General features: G+C 44.4%; 1 protein-coding gene across 1 annotated transcript in view; it reads right to left on the reverse strand.

Moving 5' to 3' along the window:
* Positions 1–11,502: 11,502 nt before the first annotated feature.
* LOC116510399 (cystathionine beta-synthase-like) overlaps positions 11,503–19,342 on the reverse strand; it is a 29,417-nt gene continuing 21,577 nt past the window's right edge. Inside the window, exons 12-15 of the mRNA XM_032219937.1 lie at positions 16,110–16,244; positions 15,521–15,629; positions 13,898–13,982; positions 11,503–13,018 (exon numbers count right to left, since the gene is read on the reverse strand). Coding sequence (XP_032075828.1) covers positions 12,891–13,018; positions 13,898–13,982; positions 15,521–15,629; positions 16,110–16,244 — 457 coding nt within the window. The 3' untranslated portion in view covers positions 11,503–12,890. The remainder of the gene's footprint in view (positions 13,019–13,897; positions 13,983–15,520; positions 15,630–16,109; positions 16,245–19,342) is intronic.

Below are 19,342 nucleotides of genomic sequence, written 5' to 3' on the forward strand. Positions count from 1 at the left end.
TGTAATGGAGACAGCACCTATATAAGAAATAGTAGCTATTTTTCATTGGTTTTACAAGTGAGATCTTTCATTAATGGAACTCTTTGCTTCATTTTTGCAGTTACTCATGGGGAAAAAAATCTCGAATTACGCATATGAAGCCATATTAAAGTTTTCTCTTTTTAAATTCTGCATTTCTGACATCATTCTGGTCCTACTGATCAAAATACTGCAATTGCAAGATACAGAGAGAAATAAAAACCTATTAATTTATGGATAATTTTGTAATAATTAAGGGTAATAAAAGGGTATATTAAGAAAGGGCGCATTGATTTGGGAGTTATTTTACAGCTTTATTGGAACACTTTGGCAACCCCAATTTTATCCTGTGTTGTTATAATGCTAGCTCTGTTGTGCTTTGCCCTCTACATCAGGCTTTAAGAAGCAACATCTGATTCACTTGCTAGGCAGAGAACCTAGAGAATAATAGAATTGAAATGAAGGTTATCCAAGGATTGAGATGAAAACGGAGAAGCTGTCAGTTCTGGCTGTGCAATCAAAGCCTGTTGAAAGGACAGTTTCGTTTATGTAGTCGTGGCAATTGTTTTGACATTTTTTTTGACATTGACTCCCTCTCCATGGATGGCCCTTATCATGGAACTCATCACTATACCAGAAGTTCTTTTTGCTATCACAAGAAGATATAGATCCAACTCAAAACATTACTAATGAGAAAAGTCTTACAGTCTCTTAATGTTGACAAAAATGCAAGCAGACCTGCCAAACTAGCTTAGATTTTAATAGCTAAATTCCTAGGGCTTTATTTTATGTTTCCCTACTGTGGTCAGAAGGAAGATAATCACAAAACACTGCATGAATGAGGAAGCACTGAGAGTCTGTCATATAACTAGGGCCAAAGTTGATTCGACATTTATCATGGTTTGCCCTTGTCGAATTCATCTTTGTATTGTAACGAATACTGTGGGAAGTAACAGCTGGATCTGTTGGTACAGGTTCTCAATTCATTACCTATGCTTTGTTTAAGATTAGAACAGCTGCTCCTTCTTGCATTTACTACACATATAAAGAAAGATTCAGTATCATTCCCGTGGCACAGTTGCCATCTCCCTCAACTACTCTTAAAAAAACCAAGGATAAATTCTAATTGTACAAGAAAAGGTACACAGCAAACCTTTTGTCTGAGATAGATCTTAAGCAGTCTTTAAAGCTAGATATCACATTGAGTGCACACTGGGACAAAAGAAATAGAATGCCAAAATCATGATGCTTTAACTCTTAACTTTTCATTTAAGGACAAAGGAGCTATGGTAAATTAGGACAAAAGCCAATTTACTCCAATGTTCTGCTAAGGAGATCAGTCAGACATTTCTAGGAAGCTTACAAACAGAATATGACTGCAATAGTATCTTCTTACTTGTCACTAATATAAAGAGGCCTTGACTTACAACTGGTCACTTAGTGACCATTTGAAGTTACAACAGCCTTCCCAAAAACCACTTATGACCAGGTATGAGAATTTTAGGGCTGTTGGACTTGGTCTCTCAGCCCTAATTATTGCCACCTTTACTATCTTCAATGGCCCGTGGATTACCAGCATAATCATCTTTATTACCCCCCCCCCCCCATTACGACCCCTGGACTACCAACTTGGATAGCGCCTTCCTGCTCCATCTGAGTCTTCTTATTACGATGCTACGGACTGTGGTCATTTGGAGGTGTTTATGGCATGTGAGAAGACTTACACACTTGTTAAGGACTTTTGAACCCTCCCCTTTTCATCTTGATTTGTCCCAACTACTTGACACCTTCTCTTATCATTACCATTGCCGACCCCCAATTGCTCCCCTATTTCCGGACCTTTAGACTTATACTGCACACTATTTAAGATCTAAGATTTGTGCAATTGTGTTTCTGTATGAGGAGTGAGTGTGTGTGAATGTTAATGTATGAACCCACATTTATTATTATATTTTGTATTTTAATTGATTTATGTGGGGATTGTATGGGTGAGTGGCTGTCTATGTATGAGAGGACTGGGAGTACAGCCGGGTGCCTCCTCCACTGAGTGCTATTGCAGAAGTGGTTGGGGGCCCAGGCCTATCTCCCGTCCTAGAATGGATGATATAAATGGCCTGCCGGAGAGTGCGGAGGCCATGGGGGGGGGGGGAAATGGGGTCCATGGGTACGGGAGTGGGCCGGAACATTATGGTCATGACAGGGAGGGGGAGGTACGATGGGAACTTCAGGGCTAGCCATTACCAGGGAAGGAGGGTTCGCTACGTCACAGCGATACCTCCTTCCGGCCCTGTTAGTTCCACTCCAGGACCAGGTGGCGAGAGTGGTCAGAGCCCTGGTCTCAGGCTGTTGTTGCTAAATGCCAGGTCTGTGGTTCACAAGGCTCCCCTTGTCCGGGACCTAATATTAGACGAGGGGGCAGACCTGGCATGTATTACTGAAACCTGGCTGGGCCCGGAGGGAAGAGTCCCCCTCACTGAAATGTGCCCAGAAGGGTTTCAGGTGCTCCATCCAGGGAAGGGGTGGGGGAGTGGCTGTCATCATCCGAGGGTCATTAGTTCCTCGTAGGATCCCTGCTCTGGAGCTTGTCAGGTGTGAGTCCTTGTTGGTGAAGTTGGACCTTGAGGGTCAAGTGGGCTTGTTGTTAACATACCTTCCTCCCAACAGCGTTGCAACAGCCCTCCCCTCGCTCCTCGAGTCAGTAGCCGAGCTGGCGGTAGAGTTCCCCAGGCTTATGGTGCTGGGGGATTTCAACCTGCCTTCGCTTGGTGAACACTCTGATGGGGCACAGGAGTTCATGGCGTCCATGACAGCCATGGACTTGACCCAAGTAATTCGGGGCCCGACTCACTCAGCAGGTCACACATTTGATCTCGTATTCCTCTCGGAGCAGTGGAGACGTGATCTAGATTTGAGGGGCGTTAAGATCTTGCCCTTGTCATGGTCTGATCACTTCCTACTGAGGCTTGACTTTCGGAAACCAATCCCCCACTGTAGGGAGGAGGAACCGATTAGGTGGTTCCGCCCCAGGCGCCTGATGGACCCTATGGGATTTCAGACGGCGCTTGGAAAAATACCTGACTGTTGTGACTCAGCAGTTCTGCTGTGAGTTTTTTCTGAATACAAGATTCAGTATGCAGCTGGGGCTTGTGGGAGGCAGGTTTGGAGATAAAAGGACGGATGCTGCCACGCCCCAGTCGCTGGAGTCAACGTCGTTCCTTCGTGGGTTTCTTGGTTTGTACAACATTGCTTGTTACACTTGGATAAGTGCTTTCTGTTTCTTGTAACCCTGATTCAAGGCTACACTGGAGAAGTGCATTGCTTGATGTAAGATTCACTTGGATAAGTGCTCTGTATGTCTGTAACCCTGATTCATAGAGACTTTTGGAAGAAGTGTTTTGCTTTCGTTTTCTTCAAATTGAGTTGCCGTAAGAAAGATTTGTTTTCCTTATGTTATCTGGTCAAAGACTTGTATTTATGTTATTTTTTGGACTCAAAGCCAGTTTGAACTGTGAACTGATAAAGAAAAGTCCTTTTAAGTTTGCCTGTCTTGCCGTGTGTTAAGAGCCATGAAGGGGGGGACAGAACACCTGACGCTCTCGTCCACAGTCCGGTGGAGTCCTTGGTTGCTGCTTGGAATACAGCGGCAGTGGGGGCTCTAAACCGGATTGCGCCTTTATGGCCTCTCCGAGGTAGTGGATCCAGGAGGGCCCCTTGGTTTACTGAGGAACTCCAGGAGATGAAGCGCCAAAAGAGATGCCTAGAGCGCTGCTGGAGGGCCAGTAACTCTGAGTCAGACCGAGCACTGATGAGAGCCTATATCAGGACCTATCTCGTGGCAATACGGGCGGCGAAATGTGCGCATTTTGCCACTCTTATTGCATCCGCTGAATCGCGCCCAGCCGCCCTGTTTAGAATAGCCCGCTCCCTCTTGAAAGGGAGGGATGCGGACGACCCTTTACAGGGTAGAGCTGAGGAATTTGTTCAGTTTCTAATGGATAAAGTTGCTCGGATTCGGACAGATCTGGACTCCAATTGCACGGTACCAGAAGAGGTACCGGGGGAAGGTCTTGAGTGGATTTTATGGAGTGAGTTTCAACTTGTCGCTTCTGAGGAAGTGGACAAGGCCATGGGAGCGATGAGTGCCTTCACTTGTATACTGGACCCGTGTCCCTCCTGGCTGGTCTCGACCAGCAGGGAGGTGACACGTGGCTGTATCCAGACGATAGTTAACACCTCTCTCTGGGAGACCCCTCCTCTCTCCGGGAGACCCCTCCTGAAGAAACCTTCTCTGGATCCAGCCATTTTGAGTAACTATCATCCTGTCTCCAACCTCCCCTTTGTTGGGAAGGTTGTTGAGAAAGTGGTGGCCTTTCAACTCCGGCGGTTCTTGGATGAAACCGATTATCTGGACTCCTTTCAGTCTGGTTTCAGGCCTGGTTACAGCACGGAAACTGCTTTGGTCACGCTGATCGATGATCTCTGGCGAGCGAGGGATAGGAGTCACTCCTCTATCCTTGTGCTTCTTGACCTCTCAGCGGCCTTCGATACCATCGACCATGGTATTCTTCTGCGACGGTTGCGGGAGGTGGGAGTGGGAGGCACCGTTCTTCAGTGGTTCTCCTCCTACATCTCGGACAGGTCGCAGTCGGTGTTGGTTGGAGGGCAGAGATCTACCCCTAGGGCCCTCAATTATGGGGTGCCGCAGGGTTCGGTCCTGTCCCCCCTCCTATTTAACACCTACATGAAGCCGCTGGGTGAGATCATACGTCGGCACGGGATTAAATACCATTAATATGCGGACGATACACAATTGTATCTGTCTGCCCCATGCCAACTCAGTGAAGCAGTAGAAGTGATGTGCCAGTGCCTGGAGGCTGTCAGGGTCTGGATGGGAACGAACAAGCTTGCACTCAATCTCAACAAGACTGAGTGGCTATTGATGCTCCATCCCAAGGATGGTCCAGCTATTCCATCTCTTAGCCTGGGGGGTGAAATTATACGCCCCTCAGAGAGGGCTCGCAATTTGGGAGTCATCCTGGATCTGCAGCTGACACTAGAACATCATCTGTCGGCTGTGAACAGGGGGGCCTTTGCCCAGGTTCGCCTGGTGCACCAATTGCAACCCTATCTGGACCGGGAGGCCCTTCGGATAGTCACTCACGCCCTCGTCACCTCAAGACTTGATTACTGTAAGTCGGTCTACATGGGGCTGCCCCTGAAGAGTGTTCGAAGACTTCAGTTAGTCCAGAATGCAGCCGCACGAGCGATTGTGGGTGCACCTAGGTACACCAACGTTACACCTATCCTCCGCGAGCTGCACTGGCTTCCCATTGGTCTCCGGACACGCTTCAAGGTGCTAGTTGTTACTTTTAAAGCCCTACATGGTATCGGACCTGGCTACCTGAGAGACCGCCTCCTGCCAATCACCTCCCAAAGACCTATTAGATCGCACAGACTAGGCTTCCTCCGGATTCCATCTGCCGGCCAATGTCGGCTGGCGACCGCCCGGGGGAGGCCCTTCTCTGTAGCTGCTCCGGCCCTATGGAACGATCTCCCCGTTGAGAGCTGGACCCTTACTACCCTTCTGGCCTTCCGCAAAGCGACCAAGACCTGGCTGTTCTGGCAGGCCTGGGGCTGTTGAATTATCCAGCCCCATCCTGAGTTATGAATGTTCTTGAATTTTTAATTGTTATTTTTATTTTTATATCCCCCCCTTCATATTTGTAAGCCGCCCTGAATCTTCTGAGAGTGGGCAGCACACAAGTTTTAATAATAAATAAATAAATAAATAAATAATTTTTTTTAATACGTTGTTTTTTTCAAAACAAACACAACACATAAAATCTTCCTTTCTTACATACTGTAGTAAGTGTATCAGTTGGTTACAAAAGACTTTCGTGCATCTCTTCCACAGTCATCAAGCATAATTCATATTATGAAGAGCCGAGGTGGCGCAGTGGTTAAATGCAGCACTGCAGGCTACTGCTAGATCAGCAGTTCAGCGGTTCAAATCTCACCGGCTCAGGGTTGACTCAGCCTTCCATCCTTCCGAGGTGGGTAAAATGAGGACCCGGATTGTTGGGGGCAATATGCTGACTCTCTGTAAACCGCTTAGAGAGGGCTGAAAGCCCTATGAAGCGGTATATAAGTCTACTGCTATTGCTATTGCTATTAACTCAAGTATTTTAACTCAGATATTTATACATGTTACCATCATCATACCTCCATTTTCATTTGACTATAGTTGTTTAAATGTCCTTCATCATAAAATATCCCAAGATTTAATACATAACCACATACTGGCATTTCATTTACTATTTCTAAAATCCTCCAATGACACTAAATCCTTATATCCTATTCTAGCTAAACATCCATAATATTTAATAACAAAAATTTCTATCCTTCTTTCCAAATCATTGTTTACAATTTACATCTCATTTACTTATATTTTACACACACACACACACACACACACACACACACACACACACACACACGTGTTATTATCATCATCCCTCCTTTATTTGACCATATCCTGCATCATATCATTTCCCCCCTAGTAATCAAGACTTACGTCTACCGTGAAGGGAGGAAATGTCTTCGCCGGTCAGAGAAGAAGAGGAGGCCGCTTGTGATGTGGATCCCAGCGAGGCCGGTCCTCCCGAACTTTCGCTTCACGAGGCTGGACCTCCCGACCTCTCGCTTCATGAAGATTTGTCAACTGCAGATATCCAGCCAGCCTGACCCCCCCCTCCCCACGATGGTCCACTTCGGTAGGACAAAGAGAGGAAGGGGCAAGCTGGGATGCAGGGGTTACCCGAAGGCAACCCCGACAAAGACCGCTGGAGACGGGAGCCGTAAGAAAACCCCAGAGGAGAGATTTGCCTGATTACGGGGGACAAAGGTACTTTGGGGAAAGAGGTGGGGAAGATGAGGAAGATTGGAGGGGCTGGGAGCGAGAGTACCCACGCGCTGCTTCACCCCCCCCTCGGCCTGCTTCACCCCCTGCGGCTGGGGGTTTTGCCGGACCGGGGGCCCCACCTCCCCGAAGGCACAGAATGGCCAAAATCCCTCCCCTGCCTGTGAGATACAATGGAGATTCTGCCAGCCTGGCCTCTTTTATTATGCAAGTTTTCAATTACATGGAGATTTATGGCCGTGATTTTGAGACGGACACTATGAGAGTGAGGATGATTCTCCTATCTTTGGACGGCGAAGCGGCTACCTGGTCAACTGCATTGCATATGTCTGCTTCCCCCCTCCTGAGGAATTTCAATCGGTTTATGGAGGCTTTCAGACGGCGCTTTGATGACCCCTTGACTGAGAAGCGAAGCAAATTGAAATTTATAACCCTCGAGCAGGACGATAGGCCTGTAGCCCAATATATCCAGGACTTTCAGCGCCTGTCCCAATACATGAGAGGGTGGGGCGAGGACGCCCTTTTGGACAAATTTGCTTTGGGCTTAGATGAAGACATTTATCAGCAGTGTGTCAATCGCAATCTGCCCAGACGTTTGACCACTTGGTTTGAACACGCAGCTGACGCTGAACTCGACTTAAACAGGCTTCGTTGTGCCAAAGAGGAAAGAAAGAAAAAGAAGGAGAAAGCTGCAAAAAGCACCCCCCCTCCAGGCCGCAAAGCCCAGTTCAGAGGGAGGGGCGAGGGGAGAGGGGCCCCCTCAGTGAACTCCAGACCCGTAACATGCTTCCGTTGCGGGAAATTGGGACATCGCGCCCCCGACTGCCGTGCTAAATTGCCCATCACCGCCCAACCCCCACCCAAGCGAGAGGAGAAGTCTGGCAGAGCCTCCGACAAGAGGAAGAAAGAAGCTGCCTTCGCTGTGGACTCCAGGCCCCCCCTTTTCGGCCAGGCTTTGGAGGGAGACGCAGACGCAGCCGCCCACTCCTCCTCTTCTGAGGACTCCGATGATGAAACATCGCCTCACTGGGTGAGTTCAAACAAAGGGCCCTTGCTAATCCCCATAGAGTTAAAAGTTCCGGGTCATGCCTTTTGGCCTGCAGGGGGCCTCTGCAGTCTTCATGCAATTAATCAATGAGATCTTGCATGACCATCTCTACAAAGGAGTTATCGTATATTTGGACAATATCCTTATCTATACTCGCACTTATGACCAACACGTCGCTCTTGTGCGCACTGTTTTGAAAAAACTCCGAGCCGCTGATCTTTATGCCAAATTGTCTAAGTGTGAATTTCACCAAACTAAAATTGACTACCTTGGATATCGCATCTCTCCTGCCGGCATTGAGATGGACCCTGAGAAGGTGAGGGCGGTCACTGAATGGGACGCGCCCAAAACTCGTAAACAGTTACAAAAATTTTTGGGCTTTGCTAATTTCTACCGTCAGTTCATTCCTTCTTTTGCTAAAATTGCGCTTCCTATAACTAATTTGCTCAAATCCAAGGGGGAGCCGAAACCTAAGCCTAACAAGCCTCTGGACTGGACCATGGAATGCCAAGCGGCTTTCGAAAAGCTTAAACGTCTATTTGCCGCTGAGCCGGTGCTAAAGCATCCTGACCTGGACAGGCCTTTCGTCGTCCAGGCTGACGCCAGCGACGTCACCGTTGGGGCCATCTTGTTGCAAGCCAACGACCAAGGTAACCTACAACCTTGCGCGTACACCTCCCGGAAGCTCACGGACACAGAGAGACGTTGGGCAGTTTGGGAGAAAGAGGCTTTCGCGGTCCGTTGGGCCCTGACCACGTGGCGCCATTTCCTGGAGGGCGCTAAGCACCCGTTTGAGGTGTGGACTGACCACAAGAATTTGGAAGCTTTGAGAACGCCACGCCGTCTCTCCCCCAAACAAATGCGGTGGGCCCAATATTTCAACCATTTCAATTTCACACTTAAATATATCCCGGGTGGAAAGAATTTCATGGCAGATGCCTTGTCCAGACTGCCTCAATATAATTGCTCTAAACTGAGCATCGTCCAACCGCTCCTAGCGGCTCCAGTGGTCACGCGCCAACAGGCCCGCGGCAAAAAGGATGTGCCTCAAGATCTTCTTTCTGACCTCAAGCTAGCGCTTCCTCATGACGACCGGTTCCTGAACCATCGGGACAAGTGCACTATGAGGGATGATCTGCCGTGGATCGGCGCCAAATTGTACATCCCCGCCTCCCTATGCCTGGTGGTCCTTCGTCGCACACATGACTCCAGATTGGCGGGTCATTTTGGATTTGTGAAAACTTTGCATCTAGTGAAGAGGCAATTCTGGTGGCCCTCTTTAAAGAAGGACATTGAACTTTATGTGGCCAGTTGCCCGGTTTGTGCGACCGCTAAACGGCCACCAGGGAAACCACAAGGGCTGCTCCAGTCTGTTGCCCGCCCGGTTGTCCCTTGGAAGGCGATTTCTATGGATTTTATTGTTGAGCTCCCCGAAAGCCAGGGGCACACTGTCATATGGGTTGTCACGGACTTGTTTTCCAAGCAAGTTCATTTCGTGCCTTGCCACAAAATTCCTTCCGCTAAGGTGCTGGCTAAACTCTTCATTTCCTACATTTACCGCTTGCATGGAGTGCCCGATCGCATCATCTCTGATCGTGGTGTCCAATTCACATCTGTTTTCTGGAAAGAATTTCTCAAACGTATTGGCTCCGCCCAGGGCCTTAGCTCCGCCTACCATCCTCAGACTAATGGCGGCTGTGAACGGACTAATTCTGTTCTTGAACAATATTTACGTTGTTTCATCAATTATCAACAGGATGATTGGGTAGACTTGTTACCACACGCTGAGGTGGCCTACAACAACTCTGTCCATTCCAGCACGGGTTTCACCCCTTTCCGGGTCGTTTATGGTCAAGATTTTGTTCCTATCCCTGAATTGCCTCAGGACCAGCCGAAGTTCTGTCAGTCGCGGACTGGAGTGAGCGTCTCAGTCGTGTTTGGCCATTGACCCTCTCCACTTTGGACGCTGCGCATCGGGCCCATAAGAAACAGGCGGATAAGAAACGCTCTCAGCCGTATGAATACCGGACTGGTGATTTGGTTTATTTGTCGACAAAGTTCCTGCACACGACGCAGAGGTCAAAGAAGTTGGGGCCCAAATATGTGGGGCTGTTCCCCATAGTGAAGGTCATCAATCCTGTCTCTGTTCGTTTACAATTGCCCAAACACCTCAACTGGGTCCACCCGGTGTTCCACATTAACCTCATAAAACCTGTTCGTGTTTCCCACTTGCGTCCCCCTGATGACCCTCCGCCTGCTCCTTTGCTCATCGATGGGGAACGTCACTTTGAAGTTCGTGAAATTCTTGATTCCCGCAAGCGCCGTAATCGCATCCAATACCTGGTGGCTTGGAAGCATTTTCCTCCCTCCCACACGGAATGGGTTGATAAATCCCATGTTCGTGCTCCCAGACTGCTTCGGAAGTTTTATGCTGCATACCCTGACAAGCCTTAACTTTTTCTCACCCCCTCCCTTCTTCTTTTCCTGTTTTGTTGTTTGTCTGTTCATTTGTTTTTTTTTCTAGGCCTGACAGCCTTTTTCCGGGGGACGGCCAGATGTCAGCTTCTGCCTTGCTACTGCTTCAGCTGTCATGAAACGGGGAGGGAGGGTTTGGTATTTGGGAGGGGTTATTCGATGTGCTGGAGGAATGTTCTAGTATTTACTGGGTGGTTGGACTACGCATGCGTGGGTGCTTCCCGCCTGGACCATCGGCCCCGACATTCCATCTTCGTGATGCCTTTTGAAGTTATCTCACACCTGACACTTGAAGGACTTATGATTGGCCTAAGGCTATGATCCCAAGGGGTGGGGAATGGACTATTCTATATATCAATTGCTTTCGCGCCTAATTAAACAGACTTCGCTTCGCAACTGCTCGCTAACCATTTGTAATTAGTAAAAGTACTTTTGATTTCCAACACATGGAATCTCTTGGTCTTTCTTTCCTAATTATATAATGGAAGGATGCTGACAGGTGGTTTTTTTTGATGAAAAATGGCTGGGGTGGAGTCTTTATTGTATTAATTGATTTAAATATATAGGGATAATTACTCCTAGAAAAATAAAGAGATTTAATGTAAATATTTAATCTGATATCATTTGGCTTTTTATATAAATAGATGGTTAATGCTTATTATGAGATTAGGGAAAGAATAAATAGGGTAAAAATGAATATTACTTAGAATGTTAATATTAATTTTGAGCAGATTTATCCATTTTATTGGAAACCTGTCCTCACCCCATTCTTCCCACCCCTCACAGGTGGGAAGAATGATGAAATGTATATCATTACGTTGCAGTGTAAATGCTACTCTTTTAAAATTTGCATTATGGATAGGCTGCAGGTTTTCTTTTGTCTGTTTCTTTGTTAGGCAGTTTAATGATTACACATAAAAACAATAACAGCAAGCATTGTTCCCAAATCCCAGATGTTATCTCTCGTTATCTCTCACCATAAAGAAAATGCTTTCCCTTGTTTTAATATGTTTTTTTTTTAATTCAGATGCAATTGAATTGATTATCACATTATTTATGATTAACACTAATATCTCTTCCATCTGCTTTCTCTGTTATTTCAGGCAAGGCTCTCTTTTTTACTCCTACTGTCCTCTTTTCGCAAAATTATGTAGAGTTAAATAGACTTGCACTACAGCTAGTCCTCAACTTCCAACCACTTGTTTAATGACTGTTTGAAGATGTTACAACAGAGGTAAAATATGACTTATGTCCATTTTTCACACAACCATTGCAGCATCCCCCATGGCCATGTGATCAAAATTCAGATGCTTAGCACTGTCATGTGTTTATGAAGGTTGTGGTGTTCTGGGGTCATGTGATCAGCTTTTGTGACATTCTGACAAGCAAAGTCAATGGGGAAGCCAGTTTCATTTAACAACCATTTAAAGTTGCAGTGATTCACTTAACAACAGTGGCAAGGCCATAAAATGGGGGTGAAAAATCACTTGACAAATGATTTGCTTAGCAACAGAAATTTTAAGCTCAATTGTGGTCATAAATTAAAGAATATCTGTGTTCTGCATGCAATGATTTGTTTCCAGTGATTAAAATGAGAATTTAAATAGAAAAGCTAATGGCAGAGATATTTATATTTTGACTCTGTAAAAAGGCTCTCAAATTTCCTCAAATCTTATCTTCAGTTGCATCGCTGCCAGCCCACTGAAATCAAGAGGAAATGGATTTCTCAACCTAGAAACCTTTCTTACTGAAAAATGTGGAAGATTAAGGTTGCATTGATCAGTATTAACTGATACAACTTGCAGTCCCTCTGTATAGGTAAAATATTTTTTTCTCTGGAGAAAAAAAAATATCTGACGCAACTTCACCTCATTGCCAGCACTTCAGGCCCCTGCTTTGTCAATGTTCTGGATGTCATTCAGGTACTTTTACTTAATTCTTCTGCCAACAGATTTTGAAATGCATTTATCAATCAAAGTTAAAATACAAAAAAAAGGTCAAAAGAAATCAGAACAGCAAGACCTCTTTGGGAGATTCATTAAGTACTATGTTATCTCCAAGAATCTTATTTTGAAAATGTCTCAGAATACGAGTTTGTTAAAAATTATTCTCAGATCATCTTAATCTCAGATTATTGGCAAAATTGTTATTCAGAGGGACATCAAGTAGATCAAGAAGTACTAGGCACATTTATATATATAAAAAATGTCATGTATTGCAAAGGTGTCAGCAAGATATAGTAAAGAAATCAAGATGGCAGCCCTGATAGAGTGATTGAAACTCCTCTTGGGGTATATGTGTGTCACCACATCACAGCTGCCATCTTAACTTTTTTGACTACCCGTGCAGACAGCCCTGCCATATTGTAAACCATTAAGTTAAACATCATAGTTATTTTTTCCCAATTCTGGAAAAGTCCTTTCAGGCATGCTAAACAGATGTGAGTGATGCATTTAGATCTTGAGGTTTGTTCTTTGGTGTAATAAAGTTGAGCAGATCAACAGCTGTGGCCACACCAAATACCATCTGTTTCATCAAGGAAGACCCCTTTGCCTTGTCTGGAACAGAAAGAGGAATGTATTTCCAAATAAGAATGAAATAAAGCATTCAATGATATACCCTTACTTAATACTAACTTTTGACTTAAAACATACAGATCAACATGTCTCATTGATTCTATGTAGTCCCTCAGACCTCACCCTCATTCTTGCCAAATTTGGGGTGGTGGGGGCAGGAAGCCTTATTATATTACATATTATATCTTTTTGTGCTCCAAGGGACACAAAAGGTTTGGAATGGAAAGCTTAATTTCTTCCTTCATCTCCAGATCACTGACCATTAGGGACAGACATTGCTGTTAAGGTGACCATTACAATGATTATCACAAGGATAGATATCCAGACTGTGAAAATCCAGATGATTCCCCCCCCCCCCCCAATCTGTGTCCACATAAGACCAGACTGTGACTTCAGAAAGCACAGGTCAATAAGGCAGAGGCACTAAGGAAAGCCAGGAGTCTGGTTTCTTTCTTGCAATTCAAACAAAAGTAACAATGAAGATTCTAGTCTAGAATCTGGGTGCATGTCTGAAGACTGCATGCTTGCAGTAGCATAAAATGACCATTCGATACCAAGGAGATCCCACATTTGACTATATTGTTTGCCACATCAGCAGTGAAACATGCTAGATGATATCCAGAGTCCAAGGTGTGTCAAGAGAAGAAAGAAAACAATAATTCAAGCATGAAAGAGCTAAAGACAATCTTAAAGTGCCTCAGATATAGTCTGGGGATGAGACAAGGTCAACATCATAAAGACACATCATATAAAAATAGTTACTGAGGCATGTTCATGCTGAAGTGAGAGTGGTGTGAGAATGAACCCAGAATACTGACTGAAAACCCTCAATGCCATATAAACCCCTCCCTTGGTACTTACATTGCTCCACTTCATGCACTATAACAGCAAATTGTTCAGTTTCCAGGACACGTGAAAGCTTTCCCAGGGTATCATCTAGATTAATCTGTGCATCCCAAATAATCAAGTGAATCAAATGGTTACTAGGAGCCCAAGACCAAGTTCACCATTCAAAATTTGTCCCTCACATTGTCCTGTTACAAACTAAATCTCACACAGGGAATCCTTTTGCTGCTGCAGCAGTGGTGGGTTGCAGGCGGTACGCCCTGGTACGGGTGTACCAGAGCCTGTCCGGAGCACCGGGTCCCGTTCTGATAGGGTGCTCTGGAGGGTCCACCCGCCCTCCTGAGCTCCTTACCTGTCCTTTAAGTCTTTGGCACTTCCACACATGCACATGGCACATACTGTGCCTGTGCGACGCTCTGCCGAGCAGCTGGAGTGTTGCGGAGGCTTGCAGAAGCGTCGTAGGCAAGTACGATGCATGCGCACAGTGTGCATGTATGCACACGTGCCACACACATTCATGTGGGTGATGCTGGGGCCGGAACCCACCATTTTGCTGCAGCAACACCTAGCACTTCCCTAGTTTCCTGAGAAAAGGGTGGGGAATGGTGCAAATAAGATTATGGCATGGAGAACCCTATTTATATGAAGCTCTGGTGATGAAATTCTCAAAACCAAGGAAAGATTCTGTCTTGAAATCTAATTTACATCCTACATACTCATAAGTGTGTTCTGTGTCCCTAAACTCAGGTACTTCAACTATATTTACACATGCTTACTCAACTAGGCTTATTCCTTAAAGTTTTATTTCTTTCCTCATAACTTTATGCATTTTTCTGCTTGCTCTTTTTGTATTGTTACTAAAAGCATTTTTAAAACTGTATGTACTGTACTCTATATTCATAATTCTTTCATGTCCATATGAACCAACTTAAATATCCATCAAGTCAAGGAATAACAGGTGTGAAAGGTGTTTTTTTTTTGCATCCAGAGAATATATTATTTTGAGAAATCTCAAGAAAAGAGCTGTATCCTTGTCTTCCTACTGATATGTAAAAAGTGCCTTTATGCAATAGGATGGACATCCCGTTCCTCTCCCCTTGACCTTTCCTCACTTGAAATTTACAGCAATATTTTGTAATCTTTGGTTCACTCTTAATAATACTGCAACACCAAAACCATTTTTTTCTGTAAACTGACAAGATTTAACAACTACAAGTACAAAAATCTGAATCATCACCTATTTTAAAAATGGTGAGCTCAGGTGACCTGCGTACAGAAGTGTGGCTTGAGCATGTGAGAAGAAAGAGCTCATGCCCCTTTTTTTAGTTAGTAGACTATTGGGATATACTAGCCATGATATACATCAGACATTGATCAATCACCAATCTGACTAGCATACAAATTAGCATACGGTTAATGCATTTGGTAAGCAAGGCACCATAAACACAAGATGAAGGTGACAAGGTCTTAGTGATATATCACATTACTTACGAGGTAAAGCCCTTTCTCTCACATAACCTCTTTGGCTCTCAAATTGTATCCATAATCTATGCCTCTTCCTTCTGTTCATTAGGCACTTTTATGGATGATGCAATCACTGATGCGTTATGAATTTTTCAACAAGGTAAAGATAAATACCTTTGAAAATTGTTGATGAGTGACTTTTATGATTGGATCTGAGAACTGTGCATCTCCTGCCAGGATCAAGGAGAGGATGTTGGTAATAGTTACAATTCCCATGATGACACTTCAAGAAAAGAAACATTTTTTTTTACATTCAGACATGGAAGACTAAGTAGAATCCTACCAAATTCTCCATGTGCAGGGACTGAATCCATATTGAGTCTAGCATTCTTAATATCTATTTAAGGATCCTCTTAAGGGAATAATGGACAACACTTTACTGCTTTAGGCATAAACGTTTATGAAATACTATCTTGAAAAGAAGTGACTGCTGAAACAAGGCAGAAGTAGATAACTCCTAGCTCCCAGTTGGTAGCCCCACCCCCAAAGAAACATTGTGCTATTGGCATTTGGTGGTACTTTTTTGTATTTTTACTTTTGCTTCCCCAGAAGTTGTTAAATGATTACATTGAACTTCTTCAGGATGTAATGGTTATTTTGCTCCATAAAGTTCTAAAAGAACTTTTAAAATGGACTCTTGGAAAAATGGAGACTCAACCCTCCCAACATCAGTTGCACATGTTCACACTAAAAAGAAAGATACCCTGATTCTGCAACAACTGGTGCTTGATTGCACGACTTTTCTTGCAGGATTTCAACTGATTTTTGACAGTTCATATCTGAGAGAAGAATCAGAGGAGCAGAAAGATTCAGCTTCTGGACTTTAATATTCCACCACCTGTCAGAGAAAAAAGAGTAGTATATATTGTTTCTGCTCTGCAGTCAGAATCTGTTTTGATCTTCCTTGATTATTGTTCTATGTATACAGCTTAAATGAAAGAAGACTGAGATAGATATAAGGGATTTATTTAATTAATTTAGACATGAGATAAAAGATTTGTCCTTAGCATGCCATTTCCTGTAAAAATAATTCCATGTTTTTCTTTTCAGTATGCCTCTTTATAAGAAGTAATATAAAACATTCATCACTGTAACTATTATTAATTAAAACACACATATAAACCCACATAGTTTATGGCAACAAGTTTCATAAACAATACCCAAACTGGAAGAAGTTCTTATAAATTAACTGTATTTAATTGATTCCCATCCTTAGAAGCATTACAGGTATCAAAAGAAATTTGGAAGGGGACGTCTTAGCGTTTTTGGGTCTTTTCCCGTGTAAGATTGAGAATATCTTGGTGACATTTCGATGAAGTCCCACTCGCCATCTACAGGCTGGTGCCTTCAGCTTCATGCTTGTGCGAACAAAGCGTGATCGGAGCTGCCGTCTTTCTCATCTCCAGAACCAAACTCCTAGCCGACAAAGACCACCTGAAAATGGCTAGGGGTTTGGTTCTGGAGATGAGGGTCTTGGCTATGGAGTTGATCTGTGCAGGATGGTGATGGGATTGTGCTTTTAAGTAGCGGTTGGTTTGTGTTTTTTTTCAGTAGATGGTGTGTCCTAGGGAGCCATTGGGTTTTTTGTAGATTAGGAACGAATTCCACAGGAAAAGATTCCTACTAGACCAAACCAACAGGGACCTACTCACTCTTCACCTCAAACTCAGTAACAAAACCCAGCATTCTGGGACAAATCCAAACAACTAGCCCTCTGGAGAGCCGAAACAGAAACCTCCCACACACCAACAAACTCCACAGACTAGAAAAACACCAGAAGCTCAACCCTCTTCCACAGCAACTCATGAAACAAACAGTACATAACATATCAGACAGGACCCTCACTATAGCAGAAACCAATGTCCTTTCCAAAGGATTCAACTTTGCAGTTGCCCCCAAACGCATCCCCACTGAAAACATCATATGCAGAGTTGAAGCTACCTTAACCAAAATCAACCCAGATGAAGCCAATAAAATCAGATTTGAAGTCACCAATGTCCTCTGCTCCAGCAATCCACCTAAAAGCAACTTACATAAAGAAGAACAAAAAGCACTCACCAACTTGAGGAAAGACAACAACAGAATCATTCTCCCAGCAGACAAAGGTAACGTCACTGTGGTGATGAACATATCTGACTACCAAGCCAAACTATCCAACCTACTCCAAGTCCCCACTTACAAACCTCTAAACACAGACCCCACCACCTACCTGGAAAAAACCACCAAATCCAAAATAAAAGCGTCTCCCATCAGTAAAGAGATCCACCAAAGAATCATCCCTAGAGAGAAATCTTCCAAACTCTATGGCCTCCCCAAAATACACAAAGAAGGAACACCACTCAGACCCATAGTTAGCTCCATAGGCTCACCTCTACAGAATCTTGCCAAATTTCTTGCCAAACAACTTCAGCCCTACACAGAATCCATCACCTCACATGTACAAAACTCACTCCACTTCATAGAAACAATAAAGAAACATAATCTACAACCCAGCGACCTACTCATGAGCTTCGATGTCATATCCCACTTCACCCAAATGCCTATTAAAGAAGACTTGACAGTTATCCAAAACAAATACAACCCCTCTAAGCACATCCTAGATCTGACCAACCACTGCCTAACCAACACATACTTCATCCACAATGGACAAAGTTACAAATAGATAGAAGGAGCACCTATGGGATCACCCCTCTCACCCGTCATTGCAAACCTATATATGGAACATTTTGAAACCAACACCTTAGATAAATCTGAACACAAACACAAACTCTGGCTTAGATATGTAGATGACACTTTTGGAATTTGGCCACACGGGAAAGAAAAACTGGAGAACTTCCTCACACATCTCAACAGCCTACACCCCAAAATACAATTCACTATGGAAATAGAAGCTAACAACCAACTTCCCTTTCTGGACGTCTTAATCTACAAAAAACCCAATGGCTCCCTAGGACACACCATCTACCGGAAAAACAACAACACACCAACCACTATTAAATGCACAATCCCATCACCACTCTGTGCAGATCAACTCCGTAGCCAAGACCCTCATCTCCAGAACCAAACCCCTAGCCGACAAAGACCACCTGAAAACTGAATTATACACTCTCACAAACGTATTAATTTCCAACAGATTCCAAAGAAAAACAATTACCAACCTAATCCAAAAGGAGACAACCCCCAAGAATCGAGACACAGAACAGGACAACGGCATCGCCCTCCTCCCTTACTGTCAGCCTCCGCTTTGCTGCTGCTTCGGCTGCCATTGAAACGGGGAGGGGGGGCATGGTATTTGGGAGGGGACTCATTGTTGTGCTGGAGGAAGATTCTAAAGTTTGAACTGTCCACCTTACTGCGCATGTGGAGGAGGAGTGTTTCCCGCCAAGGCCAATGGAACCAGTGTTCCATCCTGGTGATGCCTTTCGAAGTTATCTCACACCTGACAATTGGAAGAATTATGATTGAACTGTGCACGGGATGCCAAGGGGAGGGGAATGAATTATACAATATATTATTCGCTTTTGCGCCTAAATAATCAGACTTCGCTTAGCTTAGCTTCTATTCATTTATAATTAGTAAAAGTACACTTGATTTCTATCAATGGAGTCCTGTGGTTTGCTTTCCTGATTTTTGAATGAATAAGGGCTGGCACTTACATCAAAGGCACCACAAATAAAATCAGCAAAGTTCTCCACAAGCACAATAGCAAGACAGCCTTCGGCAGTGACCAAAAAATAGCCAACATCTTAAGAAACCCCAAAGACAAGATCCAGCTAGAAAACCGAGGAGTTATGAAATACCATGCAAAATCTTCCTAGTCACATACATTGGGCAAACTAATAGGAGAATAAATGCACGCGTCGCAGAACACAAGAACGCAGTCAGAAAAGAAGAAAAAACTTCCCCCCTTTTCCAGCACCTTAAAGCAACAGGACA

This window comes from Thamnophis elegans, chromosome 6 (genome assembly GCF_009769535.1).
Source record: "Thamnophis elegans isolate rThaEle1 chromosome 6, rThaEle1.pri, whole genome shotgun sequence".
NCBI classification, from domain to species: domain Eukaryota; kingdom Metazoa; phylum Chordata; class Lepidosauria; order Squamata; family Colubridae; genus Thamnophis; species Thamnophis elegans.